Source organism: Camelus dromedarius, chromosome 16, assembly GCF_036321535.1.
Source record: "Camelus dromedarius isolate mCamDro1 chromosome 16, mCamDro1.pat, whole genome shotgun sequence".
Classification (NCBI taxonomy): domain Eukaryota; kingdom Metazoa; phylum Chordata; class Mammalia; order Artiodactyla; family Camelidae; genus Camelus; species Camelus dromedarius.
In genome coordinates this window covers 16,750,198-16,769,440 of record NC_087451.1, presented here as the reverse complement: position 1 = coordinate 16,769,440, position 19,243 = coordinate 16,750,198, and the positions used below count along the sequence as shown (strand labels likewise).

General features: G+C 56.1%; 2 protein-coding genes across 2 annotated transcripts in view; one reads left to right on the top strand and one right to left on the bottom strand.

Annotated features, from left to right (window-relative positions):
• Positions 1-19,243, bottom strand: part of LOC116157877 (uncharacterized) — a 696,771-nt gene that overhangs the window by 397,797 nt on the left and 279,731 nt on the right. The gene's annotated exons all lie outside the window — the stretch shown is intronic.
• LOC135323166 (smoothelin-like protein 2) overlaps positions 1-19,243 on the top strand; it is a 22,103-nt gene extending 2,860 nt beyond the window's left edge. The window contains exons 3-10 of the mRNA XM_064494915.1: positions 7,003-7,033; positions 7,305-7,464; positions 7,641-8,050; positions 14,531-14,621; positions 14,951-15,193; positions 15,866-15,941; positions 16,888-17,070; positions 18,096-19,243. Of these exons, the coding sequence (XP_064350985.1) occupies positions 7,003-7,033; positions 7,305-7,464; positions 7,641-8,050; positions 14,531-14,621; positions 14,951-15,193; positions 15,866-15,941; positions 16,888-17,070; positions 18,096-18,309 (1,408 nt within the window). The 3' untranslated portion in view covers positions 18,310-19,243. The remainder of the gene's footprint in view (positions 1-7,002; positions 7,034-7,304; positions 7,465-7,640; positions 8,051-14,530; positions 14,622-14,950; positions 15,194-15,865; positions 15,942-16,887; positions 17,071-18,095) is intronic.

Below are 19,243 nucleotides of genomic sequence, written 5' to 3'. Positions count from 1 at the left end.
TTTTGAAAATTCGGGGGGGGGGTGGGGAACGTCGCAAGCACCTTTTTCATTTTATGTACACAGGCCTTCTCTAAGCGGACAGTAAATCTAACCAGGGGGTGCTGGGCACTTCTCACTGGCCAAACGTGGTCTGTTATGCTACCATTTCTATCTTCTGAGATCAAGACCCAGCAGAAACGATGAGCAAGCACCGGCAGGCCCGCTGCTTCCACCTCCTGTCGACCGGGCTCCGCTCACCTGTTAAGGCCTTTGTCCCGTGTTGCTGTTGTCCGGTTCAGGTGAGGCACCTGTCACCGACTGGGGTTCTGCTTACCTGCCGGGCCCATTAAGGAGTCCAGATGAGGTGAGGTCTCATCCAGTCCGAACAGAGTGATCAACCCAGGTCCTGGAAATTGTAACAACCTCCATGGGGTTCGAGTGGCCACCACCGTCACCCTGCCGGGCCCCACGCCCAGAGGCGCCACGTCCTTGCTGAGCCCCTAGAGATGGGGCTTTGGTGGGACTGGCTCGGAGGTGGGGGCGGGGGAGAGGCCCTAGTTTCACTGTTTGAGATCCTGTCAGTGAGAACGCATTAGAAATTGTAAAGCGCTCTTGCTGGACAGGAGAGCTCTCTGTAAGGGCTGGAGCCTGTGAGCACTGCCACCTCTGCCCCAGACCGCTGGGTGCCCACCCCTGCTGCTTCCCAAGCCTCAGTCTTCCCATCTTGTACAATGAGGACAGTGGATAAGGTGAGTGGTTTTCCATCTGTGCTTCCCTAGGACCCGCTGTACATTACATCCCATGAATTATTTCTTTTATAGCAGGAAATCTGTGCCTCTTAATCCCTTTCACCTGTTTTGTCCGTTCTTCCACTCTCCTCCCCTCTGGCAGTCACCCGTTTGTTCTCTATATCTATGACACTGTTTCTGTTTTGTTTTTTAGATTCCACGTGTAAGTATTTGTCTCCCTCTGTCTGACTTATTTCACTTAGCATAATACCCTCTAGGTCCATCTATGTTGTCACAAGCGGCAAGATTTCACTCTTTTTTTTTATGGCTGAATAGGATTCCATTGTGTGTGTGTGTGTGTGTGTGCGTGCGAGCGCGTGCGCTGCATCTTCTCAAACCAATCATCTGTTGATGGGCACTTGGTTTGTGTCAGTGTCTGGGTTATTGTAAATAATGCTGCAGTGAATATAGGGGTGTATATATCTTTTTGAATTACTGTTTTTGTTTTCTTCCGGTAAACACCCAGAAGTGGAATTGCTGGATCATATGGTGGTTCCATTTTTAGGGTTTTTTTGAGGAACCTCTATAGTGGCTACACCATTTTACATTCCCACGAATGGTGCGTGGAAGTTCCCGTTCCTCTCCATCCTTGCCAACACTGGTTGTTTCTTGTCTTTATGATCATAGCCATTGTAACAGGCGTGAGGTGGTATCTCGTTGTGGTTTTGATTTGCATTGTCCTGATGATTAGAGATGTCGAGCATCTTTTCATGTGCCTGTTGGCCATCTGTGTGTCTTCTTTGGGCAAATGTTTATTCAGATCCTCTGTCCATTTTTAAACTGGGTTGTTTACTTTTTTGATACTAAGTTGGATGAGTTCTGTGTATATTTCAGGTACCAACCCCTATTGGCTATGTTGTTTGCAAATATCTTCTCGTCTGACCTGTGTATCTCTAGATCTCTCCTCCTATGAGTAAAAGAAGCCCCTTGTTTGTGAGTGTGAGTTTGATCCAGTACTGCCCACAGGGGACCATCATAAGGAAGCTTGATTTTTGCCTCCCAGTCTTCATTCAGACTTGTTCTGTGGGGGTGGTTCATTATCACCCTTTTGAATTGAATACAGAGACGGGGTTTTTTGGACACTCTTCTTTGGCAAAAAACTTCCTAGGTCACTTCAAGTTCTAAAAGTCTCATTTCAGTAATTGCAATTTTAAAGAATATACAGAATGGTCAAATTAATGGAGATGGAGGATAGAATAGTGCTTGCCAGGGGTGGGGGGCCGGGGCTAATGGGGAGTTATTGTTTGGTGGGCATGGAGTTTCCACTAGGGATGATGAAAATCTTCTAGAAATGGATTTATAACAATGTTATAACGTGTACTTGGTGCCACGGAATTATACATTTAAAAACGGTTAAAATGGTAAATTTTATGTTATGTTTTACCACAATTAAAAATGCAAAAAAGTACAACCCAAAAAATAATTTAAAGTTTATTTGAGGAAAACGTCTCCCTTGTACCTTCCCCATCTGTTTTTTTTTGTTTTGTTTCTTGACTCTGCATATGCTTTTTGTTTATTTATTAACTTAATTGAAGAATAGTTGATTTACAATGTATTGATTTCTGGTGTACAGCATAGTAATTCATATATATATATATATATATACATATATATATATATATATATATATTCCTTTTCATAATCTTTTTCATTATAGGCTATCACAAGGTAGTCAATATAGTTCCTTGTGCTATACAGTAGGCCCTTGGTGTTTATCTATTTTATATATAGTAGATGGTATCTGCAAATCCAGAACTTCCTTTTATCCCTCCACCCCCACTCCATCTCCCCTGGTCACCATAAGTTTGTTTCCTATGTCTGTGAGTCTCTCTGTTTTGTGAATAAGTTCATTTGTGTCATTTTTTTAGATTCCATGTATAAGCGATATCAGGTGGTATTTTTTTTTTTCTCTTTCTGGCTTCCTTCACTGTAAGTAATGATACATACAGTGTACTGTATGATAATCTCCAGGTCCATCCATGTTGCTGTAAATGGTGTTACTTGGTTTTTTATGGCTGAGTAGTATTCCATTGTATAAATATACCACAACTTCCTTATCCAGTCATCTGTTGATGGACATTTAGGCTGCTTCCATGTCTTGGCTATTGTATATAGTGCTGCTATGAACATTGGGGTGTATGTGTCTTTTCAAATTAGAGGTCCCTCCAGATATATGCCCAGGAGTGGGATTGTTGGATCATAGGGTAAGTCTATTTTTAGTTTTTTAAGGGATCTCCATACCTGATCTATTTTGGATAGGCCGTATGCAACAGGAAAAAGTGTGAGTGAGTGTGTGTGTGTGTGTGTGTGTGTGTGTGTGTGTGTGTGTGTGTGTGAGATAAACTCCTATTTCCCCTCCCCTACTGCTCATACACCCTGAGACTCTCTTTCTCACTCACTAGGCTGATTTTCCTTCCTCCAGAGTTGACGCTGGGGAGAAGGGGAGGAAAGGGGCAAGAAAGGTCTTATTCTGACTGGTGCCATGAGCCCTAGTACCACAGCATCTCGCCGGGTCTGGTATGTGTATAAAGCTGACTCCTCACCTAGTGGGGCCCTTTTGTAAGTTCTTCCCAAATCTGCTAGCCCACACCATTATTGGGGTCTCTCACCACAGGTGAGTCCCTTGGTCTGACCTCCCCTACACTCACAGGCAGCCTAGGCTTCAGCTTCCTGCTGCTAAGGCCTCAGCTGCCCTCCAGGTGGCGCCCTTGGCCAGGTTTTATCACGCTCTATGCCGCTTCCTCTGCCACAGCTCATGTCTGGTACACAGCAGTCACACGTCTTTTCCTCCCAACAGATTTTAGGGGAACCAGTTTCCAGTGCAGCAAACTGCCTTCACTTTACTGTCAAGACCAGTGGTAGCCAGCAAGTCTGTCATGCAATCTATTTTTAAAATCAGATTCATTAAGATAAAATTTACATGAAGTAAAATTCACCAATGTTACTATCTACCACCACTTACCAGCACCACAATCAGGATAAAGAACATGTCTGTCGACTAAAATGGTTCGTTGTGTCCTTTGCCTCACCTCTTACCTCTGGCCCTTAGCAACCACCAATCTGATTTCTATCCTGATCCGTTTTCCTTCTCCAAAGGAATCGTGTTTTAAGGATTTACATATTATAAATGGAATCACACAACATACACTCATTCATATCTGATTTCTCTCACTTAGTATAGTCTTTGCGAACCATTCATATCTTTGCTTGTATTACTAATTTTTCTCTTTATCACTGAGTAGTGTTCATTTTATCTAGACACTACAGTTTACTTATTCACCCAATGCTAGAATTAGGTTTCCAAATTTTTATCATTATGAATATAGCGGCTATAAACGTGTATACACGTCTCTGTGTGGATATGTGCTTTTATTCCTCTTAAATAAGTATCGAAGAGTGGAATTTCTGGGTCATATTGTAAGTGTATGGTTAACTTGATTTAAAAAAAAAAACTACCAAATTATTTTCCAGAGTGACTATCATTTTGCATTCCCACCAGCAATGAATTAAAGTTCCAGTTGCTCTATATTCCTGGCAACACATAGTATTGTTGGCTTTTTTTTTTTTTTAATGTAGCCACCCTAGTGTATGTGTATAGTGGTATATTATGTGGGTTTTTTCCCCCCATATGTCTGTACTCTTAACGTTGTGCACATGAAATTATAGTATATGGAGAGGGGCTGGGCTGGGGATGGAGAAGCAGGAGTCATCAGTATGGAGGAGGGGGTGGGTGACACCACCCAGAAAGGGTCTGCGGGTGAAAGGGGTCAGGCCCAGATCAGAGCCCTGGGGACCACGGTTAAAGGGTGAGGGAAAGAACAGCCACTCAGGAAGGTCCCTGGGGAGGAGAAGCTGAGGGGGTGGGAGGGCAGTCAGGACTGGCAGGAGGAGGGATGGTCCTCTGGTGGCAGTGCCGGAGGGCCTGGAGGGGGTTCTGAAGAGTTCTGAGGAGCAGTTCCAGGGAACTGGAGCCTCCAGGCAAACTGGGAGCAGGAGGAGCTGCCCAGACTTGGCTGGATTTGACTGCTGCCCCCAGAGGGGTGCTGGGACTAGAGGCAGGGCCCTGGGTTCTGGTCCTGTCTTTGCGGACCTTACTTGTGGCCTCGGGCCTGTCCCTGTCCCTCCCGGGGCCTCCGTTTCCCCATCTCACCTCCTGGCTTCATGGTTTGGGCCTGGCAAGGATTTGACTGCGTGAGGTGACGGCAGGGGACTCAGGAAGCCTTGTCCCATATTCCACTTCCAGCCCAGCAGCACAGCAGATCAAGGGACCAGCAGGTGGTGGACAGGTCACAGCCAGGGGGAGGGAAGCTGGAAGGGTGGGTGCCAGAGCCCCTGGGACTCAGTGGGAGGTCGGCCTCGATAGCCTGCTGACATGAGGGCTGGTGAATATGGAGGGAGTTCAGCAGGGTCCATCAGCCCTCACCTCCTCCACAGTCTGGTACCTGGCAGGAGCTGGGGGAGGGTTGGAGGAGGGGCCTTGAGGGGATGGCTGAGAGGAGCCCCTGGGGCCTGGGGCAAGCTGCAGCCTCCCCCCAGGTGGCGTGGAGCCAGCTCTTGGGTAGCACTGGTCGTCGATCACACCCTCCCCACCTCAGCATCACCCCCTCTGCCCTCCCTCCTTCTCTCCCTGCCCCTCTGCCCCTCTTCCTCCCACTCCTGGTTCATCTCTCCTCTCCTAGGCTCATCTCCAGCTACTGACTCAGTGGTCTGACTGTCAGCAGTCAGAGAAGCCAAGGGGGATGGTATGATTCTGGTACTGTCTGCCCAAAACCCACTGCAAGCCCCATCTCTGCCCTTGCCAGTCACAGATGGAGCCCTGCCCAGCCCCTCCCAGATGTCGTCATGGTACATCAGGAGAGACCAGATAACCTGCCTGAGGTGGGAGAGTGTGGGTGGATCCTGGGCAGCTAGTCTCTAGGATCTATCAACCGTTAGGGTTCCCACCCTAGAGACACACCAGCCTTCCTTCTCCGGGAAGCTGGGAGAGAAGGCCAGACCCCTGCCTGCCCCCACTCCCCTCTATGCTGCTGGACCAGGCACAGGCCCAGGTGCACATCGGCCATGGGGCCAGGGACCAGGCTGTTCAGTCCCTCCCAAACTTCCCCACCTGGCCATTCCTCAGGTTCTGCAAAGGAAGTGGCTGGGCTTTCCTGGCAGAGACCAGGGTCTCCGAACTCCAGGCTCCCGTGCTCAGACCTGGAGGGGCTGAGTGCTACTTGGGGCAGAAGCTGTAGCAGAAGCCTCTCTCCTAGTCTCTATCAAAGATTCCACCCAGAGAAAGAATGCAGGGAGCAGTCTGGCTCACCGTGTGCAGAGAGCTACTTACAAAACACACACACACACACACACACACACACACACACACACACACACACACACACACACACACACCCCATGCACGCCTTTTGGCATTTGACTTTCTCATGAAATAATTGCTGGAAGGCTCCTTGGATTAGGTAACCCAGAGTTCCTTCCTGTCCCTGTGGAGCAGGGAGAGAGGGGGGATTGGCGTTCAGCATCTGTTAGGTAGATCCAGCTCCTCTGGGGTAGAGCAGGCCAGTCCAGGAGGTCTGTGGCTGCAAACATCTTGGGAAGCCTAGTGTGACAGAAACAAGTCTTTCAGGCCTCTCGTTCCCCTGCCACCAGGCTGTGCCTGCCCAGCCACTAGCCCTCCTTCAAGTGGGCCAGGCCTGGGAAGGAGAAGGCTAATCAGGAAAGGCTTTTTGCACAAAGAAGGAGGAGATGCTCCCATTTTTTATTTCAAATCAACTTTACAATGTAAGTGAGGTCAGACAGCACCTTTGCCCATCGTTCTGTCATTCCGAAGCAAAAGCTATTTTCACTCCTCCCTTTCTCGTGATGTATGGAGGTTGGGGGGTATGGAAGGGAGGAATATCTGGGTTCCAGCATGAAAGGGGTGTTGAGAGGGAATCGAGGTGGGAGCCCTGGCCTGTGGTTACAGGCCAGGGACGGAGACTCTGATGGAGGGAGAGAGGTGATTAGTCCCATGGTCTCTGACCCAAGAATTTGGAGATTCGGTCCTAAGCACACCTTCTCTTCTCTGACCTCAGTCACTTGTGGATGCCCCAACAGGGGCCACTCAGTGAGCTCGGAGCCCCGTGACCACTGGCAGGAAGGACACAGGAATCTTGTTACACAGAGTGGGGCTGGGAGGGGAGAGTGCATAATTGCAGAGACAAGGAGAGACTTCACCACCTGTCTCCCTCTCCCTTAGGTACAAGAAATTCCAGGCCAAGATGCCACACGTAAGTATGTGCTTGTGAGGGCCGTGTCCACGGCTTAGAGCGGGCAGTCATGTGCACAGGGTGACAGTTCTGGGGGTTACTGCTGCCGCTCTCAGGTCCCCCAGAGCAGTGGGGGATCCCTACCGCCAGTAGTTCCTGGGCCCTGAGCGTCAGAGCCCCGTGGGAACGCATAACCCACGTCCGCTGTCTCCTAAATCAAGTCCACTTGGGGGTCGAGGCCTTCCTCTGATGGCCCGCAGTCCCTCCCACATGTCGCACACTGCTTCTCCAGGGTCAAGGGGGTCTCCGCCTCGGCCCTCCCCCTGAGCTCCGCACCGAGGGAGACGAGAGGCTGGGCGAGCTCTTCTCCTCCGGCGCCACTGACGACACTCCTCCTCGCCGCATCGCGTGGGTCACAGGGGCTGGGGTTGGGGGTGACCCCGAGCCGCCAGGCCCCGCCCCCAGGCCCCGCCCCCAAGCGGAGCCCATTCCCGGGGCTCGCCGGGCTCGCCCCGGCCTCTGCCCGCCCCTCCCACCGCCCCTCCGGCGAACCCAGCCCTGGGAGGCCAGTCGCGGTTCGGAGCTGCAGAGCTCGGCTGCTCACTGGGCCAGACCCGCTCTCCTTGAGACCCGCCCGCCGGCTCGGCCGTGGAGCCGGCCCCCGACCCCGAGGAGGCGCGCACGGTGCGCGAGGCGCTGGGCCGCTACGAGGCGGCGCTAGAGGGCGCGGTTCGCGCGCTGCACGAGGACATGCAGGGGCTGCAGCGCGGCATGGAGCAGCGCGTGGCCGAGGCGCTGCGCCTGGCCGGGCCGCTGGCGCGCACGGTGGCCGAGCTGCAGCGCGACAACCAGCGGCTGCAGACGCAACTCGAGCGCTTGACGCGCCAGGTGGAGGCGCTGGGCTTGGCGACCGGGCTGACCCCCGCGCCCGGCACGCCGAGCCCTCCGCCCGCCCCCGGCGTCCCAGACCGTGCGCCCCGCCTGGGCACCGCGCGCTTCGCCAGCCACGCCACCTTCTCGCTGTCCGGCCGCGGCCAGGTGAGCCTCGGGGAGCGCGGGCGTCTGTGCTCAGGCGCCGGGGAAGGGGGACTCCGCGACCCCCGCCGCCGCTAGGTCCGGAGTGCGTGCCGGTGCCGGGGCTGTCCCGCCACCCGCCGCTGCGACTCGGTTGTGGGGGTCCGGCCATCATTCGGAGAAACCGGCTTAGCCTGCCCTCTGCACCTGTCTCGGGCCCCTCCCTTCTTTGCAGGCGTGCCCTGTTCTGTTCCCCTCTCTCCACTGTGCCTTGGCACTAAGGGCTTGGGCGCTGAAGTGCTGCCCCTCTCTGTTCGACACTGCCCGGGCCTGTGTCTTGGAATGGTCGGCAACCCTTCACCCCCCTCCTCCATTCACGCGCTCCCCGCGTTGCCGCTTCACTGAACTCTGACGGCTTGAGTTATTGATTAACCTGGATTGAGAACTCAAGCCCTTCTGTGTGTTGAGCGGAGGAGAATGCAGTCTGTTGGGGTGCAGCCGGGCATTTGGAAACTTGCAGGGGTAAATCCTTACCGTGAAAGAAGAGACAGGGGAACCAGGGGGAAAGAGCCGTGGGCAGTCTAGATTTCTGGGGTCAGTGACCGGCCAGAGGCCCACACCGCGTGGGGGTGGGGCAGAGGCCGGTGTGGACCAGTCACTCCCCTGAGCGTGGGGCCTCCTGGAGTGGCAGGTTAGAATGTTCCCATGGTGTGTGCAGTGGCCCTTAGGTGGGATTTTCCACCCTGCCCAGGCATGTGCCCTGGGCTTGGGTTTCCAGGGTCTGGGTAGCCTGCACCTGCTGTCCCTCCTTGGTTCAATCCATCACACACGCAGAGTCCTTGTGTAGGCTGGGCTGCACCTCAAGGGACCAGGAGGAGGGGGATCAGATTAGCCCTTGCCCCTGGATGTCCCAGCCTGGGTGGGAGATGGCCCAGACCAAGCCGTAGCAGCAGTGCAGGCAGCCGGACAGCAGTCCCGTCCTAGTGGGCGTCTCAGGCCGGCTTTGTGCTGGAGGTTTAGGGTCTGCTGCTGCTAGTGCAGGGGCGGGTGTAGGGGGCTGTGCCTAGAGCCTCTAAGGGCCTGAAAGGACTCACTGACCAGAGGGACCCTGGTGGGTATGAGAGTGGAAGAGCGAGTTGTAAAGGCCCCCGGATGCTGGGCCAGGGAGTTGGGCTTTGCTTTGGGGTGGAGGTCTCATCTGCATGTGGAGGCAGCTGTCCAAGTTTTAGAAAACTACTCTTGGAGTCACACATGAATACGTATACGTACACGAATCCACGCGTTCGTGTGAGAGATGTGTCTTCAGTCGTCTAACAGTTTTTCAGTGGGAATTGGCCAATGTGGGGTAAGCTAGTTCTCTGGGTTATGGGGATAGTGGGGCACTGGGCAGGGGACAGACAGGGTCCTCCTTGTATCCGACAAGCGCCCTCAAGGATGGATGGCAGGTTGGAGGGTGGCTGGAGATAGGGGGACTTAGTTGTGATGGTCCAAGAAGAGAGGACGGCCATAGCAGGAGCAGCGCTGGGGAGCGGGAGAGCTGGGGTGCCTTGGACGGAGATCTCCAAGGGGGAATCATCAGGGTGAGATGGTCTTTGGATATGAGCAGGGGGGCAGAGAGCGAAGCCCTGCCGGGGGACTACTGGGGCACAGATCTGGTGGAGATGCCAGTTTCCATCTGGGTTGTGCTGAGGGTGTGGGGCTGTGGGACATCCAGGTGAAGCTGTCCTGGAGCAGATGGAGTCACAGATCTGGTGGGCTGAGAGTAGCCAAGGCCAGAGGTTAGGGAGATATCAGGCCAGAGCTGGTGGTTGAAGCAAGATCAGGTGAGGCCTTCCGGGCAGCTGTGCAGGAGACGGTGAGTCAGGAGCCCTGGGCAGAGGCTGAGGAGCTGCCAGGGAGCTCAGAGGCTCTGGAAAGCCCATTCTTAGACATCGAGAGAGGGGACCCCTTCAGGAAGAAGAGATTGGGGGTCAGCAGGAATGCTGCAGCCCGCTGGAGGTTGAGGAGTGAGACACGGCTGGGGAGTAGGTTCTGGATTTCAGAAGGCCTGGGAGGAGGAGGGACAGCAGGCGTAGTTGAGCACTGCGGGTGGAGGACGCTCAAGGTGTCCAGTGGGGTCGGACGGACACTCTGCAGCCCCTGAGCACCAGCTCCCTGGGCCTGAGGCCGCTTCCCCCGCCCGACCAGAGGCACTGCTCCCCACTTCTCTTGCAGCCCACCTCTCAGGGGTGCGGGCACGGGCTCGCAGCCAGTTTCTGGCAGTGAGGGGTGCTGCACAGAGTTATCCACATGTTCTTGCTCGTGGGCTGTGCCTGGCAGCTTGTGATCGGACACTGGATTGTGAACAAGGAATCGGGGCTCCGGGGCAAGACTGGACAGTCACAGCTGGGTGCCGGGGCTGTCTGACCTCTCATACGCCTGTGTCTGTGCCCCCAGGGGGTCTGGGTGTGAGGGTCTCATCCACACACGAGAGCCAGTGCTGGTGGTCGTCAGGCATTGCGGGGGCTGGTGTTACACTGCCCCTCTGTAACCAGCAATGAGACTTAGAGACCCTTTGCTGAGACCCTTTTGTTTCCTTCTGATTCAAACGGGACTGCCGGGTTTGGAGGTGGGGCATACTCAACCTATGTGTATGCCTTGGGGTCAATGCAGAATGAGTTGATCTAGTAATCTGCTTCTGTGTGGGCAGACCTTGAGCTTGCTAGGCAGTGACTAGCAAGGGAGGCTCCGGGAGGAGCGAGAGGGTGGGAGAAATCAGGGAGGACTCCCTGTAGGAGGCCTGAGACCCTGGAGCAAACAGGAACTGCTTTTGTTGCATTTTCTGTGAGGCCTTGGGGACATCTCTCAGTTGGACCTCAGTTTCCTCGTCTCTAAGGGGGACTGGCCCTGCCCTGCTTTGCCCCTTGTGCTGCGCGGGCTGGGTGGCTATAACGGTGACATCAGCCATGTCGGCTTGTAAGCGTGTCCACGGAGCCACAGCGGGGGTCTGGCTAGTGGAGGGAGCTGGCTGGGGACCTTCAGTGGATGGTAGCAGCCTGAGGCCAGGCCTGGAAATGTCCCTCGGCTGAGCAGGAGCCACCAGGTCCCCATGTCAGAGGCAGTGGAGCCTCTCAGGAGTGACTGGCAGAAGCAGCGTCGAGGTCTGACCGTGAAAGAAACCAGACTTGCCTTATCTGCCTTCCTTTCCCAGACACACTGTGTGATAAGAGTGCTAAATGCTTTGGGGAGAAGTTTGAAATGAGTCCTTAAAACCATGGTGTGAGCCGGGAGGAGGCAGAGGGTGGAGGAGGCAGAGGGTGGGGCAGCCGAGGTTGGGGCTCAGGCTGGGGCTCAGGCTGGGGACTCTGGCCGCACACACGTCGGGGGCTGTGCTGGGCACACAGACGCTCCCCTGTCCATGCACGAGCCCGCGTGGGGTCTGGCAGCACCAGGGATGCCCAAACTAAGATTCCTGCCCTCACAGCAGTGTATGCAAACTTCCCCAGGGAGAGGGTCACTGAACTCGGACTTACCCATCCCCAGTCTCTCTTCCTGACATTCCCAGGCTTGGGCTCCCTCCTGGAAGCCTCCCCCTTCTTAAAACAAAGCCCAGATCTTGGAGGTGCTCGAGCCAGCTCCCCAGGACCCATCCCGTCCTCTGGGCTCTCCAGTGATTTTATCTTGGCCCCAGCACACAGAGGTCCCCTCCCCTGGTTCCCTTCCCTGTGGCTGAAGGGAAGGAAGGAGCTGGGGGCCCTGTGGGTGGGCTTGGGGACCACGGCCCAGCCCAGCTCTGTGGTTTGAGGCTCAGGTCGCGCTGGGGTGGTTACCCCACTCTCCCCACCCCACTCCCTCGGCCTCACAACTTTGTCTTGAGTTGTCCTTTCTGCTCTTGGAAGGCATGAGTGCTTTGTGGACAGAGAAACCCCAACCTGACTCTGCTGCTGCCTTTAGTCATGGCGTAAGGTTAGTGGTGACCCCCAGGCTTGTGTGGTGGGTTGGAGGGTGGTCTCTGAACAGCCCTTTGGTCTGAGGCGTGGGTAGAGCCCCTTCCTTAGGTGAGCAGGAGTTCCAGTCCCGGGGCGGGGGAGGGGGGAGGGAGGGGCAGGGGGAACCTGGGACTCCAGCCTCCCAGCATGACTCAGCCCCCATCCCCTTTCCCTCCTGCTTTGCTGGAGACCCCTTGGCAGGAATCCACCTGGTCCAGAACCTACTTCCTGTCTGATTGTGGCTTCTGGTCCCCTGGGGCATCCTGGGAGGTGAGGGGCCTGCAACGTGCATGGGCAGGCGTCCCCCAGAGAGACCCACATTCCTGGGAAAATGGTTTCACCATCAGCCCATCTCTCCAGGCCCCTGTGTAGACCTGTGGAACCTGTCGGACCAGAGTATGGGGGGGTGGAGGGGGACACGGCCCCCAGAGCTGAGAGCCTGGTGACAGGTGGGGTCCGGGATTCAGGATAGGCTGGCTGTTTCTCCTCCTTCTGCTGAGCTGGCTTCAGGTTAGGCTCGTTGTGGCTCTAGGGGTGCCCTCCACACTCTGAGGCACAAGGAGATGGCCGCCCTCAACTTCTCCACTGTTCCTGCCAGTGAGCCTAGCCCTTCCCGCTCCGTCCTTCTGAATTGGAAGTTGAATGGTCACCTCCTCTCCAAGCCCAGTCTCTCCCCGGGCTCAAGTCCCGTCCTCTCCTTTCTCCCCAGGGTCCCAACCTCTCCGAGTGTCCCTCCCCCTGCTGGAGCCTTTCTCTCAGCCTGTAAACGTTGTCCTACCTCTTCCATCAGGGAGAGTCCCTCAGACCTCTTCCCCGCGCCTCATGGCTGCAGTTCCCACCAACCCCACCCCCCCAGGTCACGTCAGCCAGGCCCAAAGCCCCTGCCTAGAAGAGGTGTGATGTCTCCCCCTCCTCCACATTCACTTACTCCCTGCAAACCTTGGAATCCCTTTTGCCCTCCACTCCTTCACTGCCCCATCTCTCCTCCCTGGGTCCCTACCCAGGAGTAGGGAGGTACCTGGCCATCTGGTCACCCCCTTCCATGCCACTGTCTCACTGGCTTCTGAAGGATGTTCCTAAAACCCAGAACTGATGACCTTCAGTTCCTTCTTGTCCAAGGAGTCATGTCCGAGTTCTCCCGGCTGGCACCTTGGACTGTGTACTGCTTCTCTAGCCACTGGATCTGAATGCTTTGTGCCTTGATGTCTCTGGCAGACACTAGTCTCTCTGCGGGGCATGGCTTCCACTCCTGGTCTGCCTGGCTCACTCCAGGCTGGCTCAGCCCCGCTGCTTCTGGGAGGCTCTCTCTGACCCCCTGGGCTGGGTGAAGTCTGTCTCAGGCGTGCGCCCTCATGCTAGCCTTTCGCCGCCTGCTCAAGGTGCTGGCTCCCCCGCCAGACTGATTCCCCCATGGATGGGTAGGGTGGCATGGATGAGCCGTCGGGGGCCAGGGATGGGCTTTTGTCATTTGGGAACCTAGCAGACAAGGGGACCCATCTGGAGATGTGTGGCCATCTAAGGAGAGGTATGGCCAACCTCTCAAGCCACCCGTTGTGGGCTCTTGGTAGAGCCCCTTATAGGCGTCTGCCCCTGTACCCCTCTTGCCAGGCCGACCCACCAGCCTCACAGATGCTCTGAGCCCTCCACCCTCCTTCACTGTGAGAAAGGCAGGGCCAAGGTTGAGGATAATGTCCCTCCTGGCCTCATCTCAGCTGCTGCTCACTGTGTAACCTTGGACAGCACACATCCCCTTTCTGAGCCCTCGGGTCCCATCTGTAAAATGGGTGTGGTAGCACCTACCTGGGAGGACAGAGCATGTTGGTTTAAGTGGCATGGCCAGAAAAGGGGTTGAAGTGGTAGATGCTTTTTTAGCCTACTCCCTTATCTCAAACAGGGAAACTGAGACCCAGGAGGGGCCGGCAGCACAGCCTGGATGGCGGGTTCCCCTGCTGGCCCTTGGTCTGGGCTCTCTCTCTGCATGACACTCCCCACCGCTGCAGCCCAGAGGGGATGGAGGGGCCTCAAGGAGCCAGTCAGGCCCCAGTACTCTGGACATCCAGGCAAATCTTGTGACCCTGCATCCAATGGTAAGGCTTCCCCATTGGGCTGGCTCCAAGGCCCATTGTTGGCCCAGAAAGACCATGTGTCGCTGGGTTAGGCTGCTCCCACACAGGCAGCCCCTGGCACGAGCAGGGGCCAGGCTCTCCCAGCCCCCGTCACCCGGTCCAGCCTTGGGGACGGGTAGGGCCACCTTGAACAGTCCTTTGGAACTCTGTCTTGACTTTTGTCCCTAGCATCTTGGGGGTCTGGAATGTGTCCAGTGGAGCCATTTGCCTCCAGGATCTCGGGGGCTCAACTGCTGGGGCTGAGTCCCCCTAGCCTCCTGGGTGACCCTGGCCCATCACCATACCTCCTGGGGTCTGTCTCTCTCAGAAGCATTTGCCCTGCTCGAACCAGGGGGAGCTTTGGGAAGTGATTTCGGGGTGGGCAGCTGGCCCCGGCTGACTGGGCCTCCGCGGTGTTTGTCTCCCTGTAGAGTGTGGATCACCATGACGAAGCCAGCGAGGCGGAGATGAGGAGAACCTCAAACTCGTACATCGTGGAGAACGGGCACCAGCCTGGGGCAGGTGGGGGCTGATGGCCCAGGAGGGCTGGCTGGAGGAATACCCGCAGGGACTGGGGAATTGTCCAAGCACTGAGCAGGGTAGAGAGTGGACTGACAGGCAACTATTTCTTGAACTCTCTATTAGGGAATGTTGGAGCAGGCATCACCTCTGGTTGGAGCAGTGAGACTTCCCCAGTAGGGGGAGATCAGGGAGGCAGGAGTGATCAGGGAGGCCTTCCTGGAGGAGGTGAGAGGAGAGTTCACAGAGGCTGGAGTCCTCCTGGGTGGTTCTGAGGCCCCTGTCAATGCCATGGCTGAAACCCCCCGACCCCTGCTGGTCACCTGTTTCAGGTCCGGGTGATGGGCCCCCCGAAGCCGCCCAAACCATCCCAACACCAGAGCCCCTCAAGCCTCGACCTGTGAGCCTCTCTTTGCGGCAGCCTCACCAGCCAGTCACGGCCATCACACGAGTCTCCGAGAAGTTCTCTGGGGAGACCTCAGCCACAACTCTCTCGCCCACGTCTGCTGCCATCCTGGGGGGCCTCAGCTCAAGCCTCAGCGAGGCCAGCACATCCTGGACTCCCAGTCCCAGTGGTAGGAGCAGGAGACCATGACCTCAAAATGGGAGGGAGGTCAGGGGCTGGGGGTGGTTTGCAGGAGACTCAGAAATCCTGGGGCCGGGCCCTACCCACTGTGCTTGTCACTGCCACCCCCGTCCCCAGCTCGCCTGCTCCATCAGATGGGGCCCATCTTTCCCGGCTCCTCTCCCAGAGCTGCTGTGAAGTAGCCTCATCCTGCGGGGTACGACCATGGCTTTTACTGCAGATCAAGGCTGTGGTTAGAAGGTGGCCGCCTGCCCTGCACACTTTGTGTGTAACAAACCTGGCATGGTCCCCCTGGGGCTGTCTTGGACCTGTGATCAGGCCCCAGGGTGTGTCCTGGGGTCGGGCTTTGTGGATTTCCAGAATGAGGGCTTGGTAACATGGTATCTACTGGATATGCAGCACAGGAGGCCCTGGGCTCTGTGCTCTCAAATGCAGTGAGGAGTACTGTAAAGGACCTCTTTTATGTCATTGCTCTATGTTCCAGCATCCTTTCTCCTCAACTGTTGGCCCAGGCAGGGTCAGCTTAGCCCAGAGGTCCTGCCAGTGCCCAGAGTGATGCTGGGTGACTAGCTCAGGGTGGGGTCAAAGGATGGGAGGCAGGCAGTGGTGGCCCTCCCCAAGGCCAGGGTTTGTTATTTCTCTCCCTCCCTTTGTCCCGCAGAGAAGAACTCTTCCCTCCCACGGACTTTGTCCAGCTCTGGCTATGGGGGGGTGACGGCCAGCAGGAACGATAACAGGCGAGTCAGGGCCCCTGTTCCCGGTGGCAGGGTCGTCACTCCCCAGGAAGTGTCTGGCCTTGGCCTTGGACCCAGGCTACCCCGGCCCCTGCACGGAGCTCCCAGTGCCAACCCCAGGAGGAGGCACCTTCCTTGGCTTGGTGCCTCTGGAGAACTAAGGCAGCAGTGTCGCAGGGTGGGGTTTGAGAGGAGAAATGAGGCAGCGAAGCTTGGTAGAGAGTTTTGTTTGGAACAATACGGCGGAGGGCTGGTTTCTTTAAGGATCCTTCAAAGCAAGTCTGTCCAAAGATTGGAGAGAGTTTCTCAGTCCCCACAGGATGGATCTTCAGCCATCCTGGCTAGGCTCCCTCTGAGCTGGGGGCTTCCTGCTTGTGGACTGAGGAGTTACCTGGAGAGGCCCTTACCCTGGGGGAGGTCTGTGGGGGCTTCCCTGTGTTACAGGCTGCCTCCTGGCCTCCGGTTGTCCCCATGCGCTGCCCCCAGGCCCTCTGGACTGTGATCGGAGCTGGGTGTTGGGTGGGGGCTGGCTTGGCTTTTTTCTCCCCCTCTTAATAATAAAAGGAGAATTGTGACTTTCTGACAAACTGTTTTAGGGGGGAAACAGAGGGGATCTTATTTAGTGGTGGCGAGGAGGGGGCCTGATCCTGGTGGGGCTGGTTCTGGGTGCTTGTCCTGCCAGGAGGACGCCCCCGCCCACCCCAGGCATTGACACCTGCCGAGGGGCGATTATGTGCAGAGAGGGGGCCCACTGCTGGCTAGGCCGGCCTCAGACAGCAGCTCAGTTCCAAACACCTGCGGAACCGGTTGGGGGCTGGAACAGGGGTGCTTCCTCTCTGCCTGTAGCCCCGCCGCTGCCTCATTTCACATTCAGTGGGGTGGAGGCCCGGGGCCTGTGCGAGCTAGTGATGGCCAGATCTGTGCTCCTGACTCGGTGGTCTCTCCTCAGCCCACCTCGGGTGACGCCACCCCAGTCGCCCCCCTCCACACAGCCGCCAGCCACGACTCAGGCCCATCGGCAGGGGGAGCGTCGCCGGGAGCTGGTGCGGTCGCAGACGCTGCCCCGCACCTCGGGGGCACAGGCCCGGAAGGCATTGTTTGAGAAATGGGAGCAGGACACAGGAGCCGGCAAGTATGGATGCTCTTAGCACCCTCCCAGACCAGTCTGGGCCCCCAAAGAAAGCCTGAGCCCACACTGGGGTCAGGCAGGCAGGCAGAGCAAAGCTGGCCCTGTCCTGTTCCCCCGAGGGCAGTTCCCCAAGATGTGACCTCTCAGGCAAGACATAGGTCAGGGCTGGCTACAGGGCCGGCTGAGGGGCAGGTGGCTCCAGTTTTGGGAAGGGAGGCTGTGATGAGACCCCAGCCCCTCTCCCACATTCCCAGAGGGAACTCCAGGCACCCTCACACCCACATCCCTCATCCAACTGGACAGGTTAGTTTCCAGGCATGACTGGGGAGACCAGAGGGCAGTCACTGGGATTCCCAGCAGAAGCTGGAGGTGACACAGTGAGACCCCAGTACCACTGGCTCCCTGTCACACTACACCGCCCGCCCCATTAGAAACAGGGCCACCTTTGCATGTTTATCCAGCCCTCCTGTCAGTGAGTGGTATTGATTCCTGTTACATTTAGGGTTGGCCCAGGCCTATGAGACAATGACCCCCCAGTCCTGGCTCCCAAGGCTCTGACTCTGGTGAGGGGGACAGACACAGGAACTGTCCCACTGACCCAGACAACCTGATCTTGGCCGATAAAGAGTGTCTTTGGGGCCTAGAATAGGAAACCATGAGGGAGGGCGGCCTCGGAAGGAGCTCAGAGGAAGGGTGGGATGGAGGAGGCGAGGAGGGTTTTCCAAGCAGAGGGCAGGGGCATGGGCCATGTGGGCTCAGGTCCTCTGCCGCAGGATCGCCAGTGTGGGAAGTACACAGGGGGCCTGGAGGCTGGAAGGGGGCTGGTCCTGCCGGACCCCATCAGTGGACGCAGTGCAGCTGGGACACGGGGCGCACGCCTGGACGTGGGCGTGGGGCTGGGAGGTTGCCTGCCGACAGAGCATCTCCCTGGGTGAGCAGAGCTGGTGGGGCACATTCCCGGAGCAGATGGCAGCTGAGAGGCAGCCCCCTGGCCCCCAGCCCCCAGCAGGCCTGCCCTCTCTCCGCAGGGGGAAGGGCGAGACCCGGGCAAAGCTGAAGCGCTCACAGAGCTTCGGAGTGGCCAGCGCCAGCAGCATCAAGCAGATTCTGCTCGAGTGGTGTCGCAGCAAGACCATCGGCTACCAGGCGAGGCAGGCTGGCCCGGCTGCTGGGCCCCGTCCAGAGGCTGCAGTGGACATCACCCGCCTACCCTGCTCTTGTTCCCTGAGCCATCTGGGGTGATTACTCTTTTTCTCATTTGCTCTTGCTTTTTGACCCTCGCTCAGCCACGGAGCTGAAAGCCCAAAGCTGCTCGGAGCAGGGTCTTTTTAGAGGACCCTGACTCCTCCTAACCTCGCTCCTGAAAAGGAGTTAACTAACTAGCCGGGGAGCAAGCAGAGCCGCGTTTTCCACTGACTGACACTGTCAGTTCAGAAATGCTCCCTATCCTGGCTGACCTTCGTGTCAGAGCCTCGTGACACAGACCTTGGCCAGGCCTGATCTCAGATGAATGAACCTGCCAGCAAGCCCTCATGTGAAGCAGGGAAATCCTGCTCGGAGCCGGACTCCCTCCCAGGGAAGGAGATCAGCCCAGAATTCATCTGTGCTGTGGACTCAGCAATCCCGCACCTGCTTTTCTGGCGTCTCTTCTATTTATTCCCCATCCAGGCAGCGTGGTGCCCAGCCCGGGGCGAACGCCCAGTCCTCACGTGGGGCCGAACAAGTGGCCGGTGCATTCATATTCACCAAGACTTTGTAACGTCATGGGGAGATGTTCCTAATGCCATGCGAAGTGAAAAAAGCAGGACACAAAACTGTATTTAGTGTGACGTCACTCGTGTAAAACACATATAAAATGTTTTTTTTTTTTTTTTAAGCATAGAACAGATACAGCAAAAATGTTAAGTTATCTCTGAGTGGTGGGATTATGGGTGATTTTTATTTTCCTTCTTATGCTTTCTCCTATTTTTCAAATTTTCTACAATGACCATGTCATTTTGAAAGTCATGGGGAAATCTAGTGTGTTTTAAATAAGGAGTAATGGTAAGGCCCACGCCAGAGAGATGTATTGCTTCTGGTCTTTCGAGTTTTGTGCACATAGCTGTATATAGGGTTTTTTTTTTCTTCAATAGGTACGAATTAATAAAGTCTCAGAATACTTTTGACAAGCATCTCA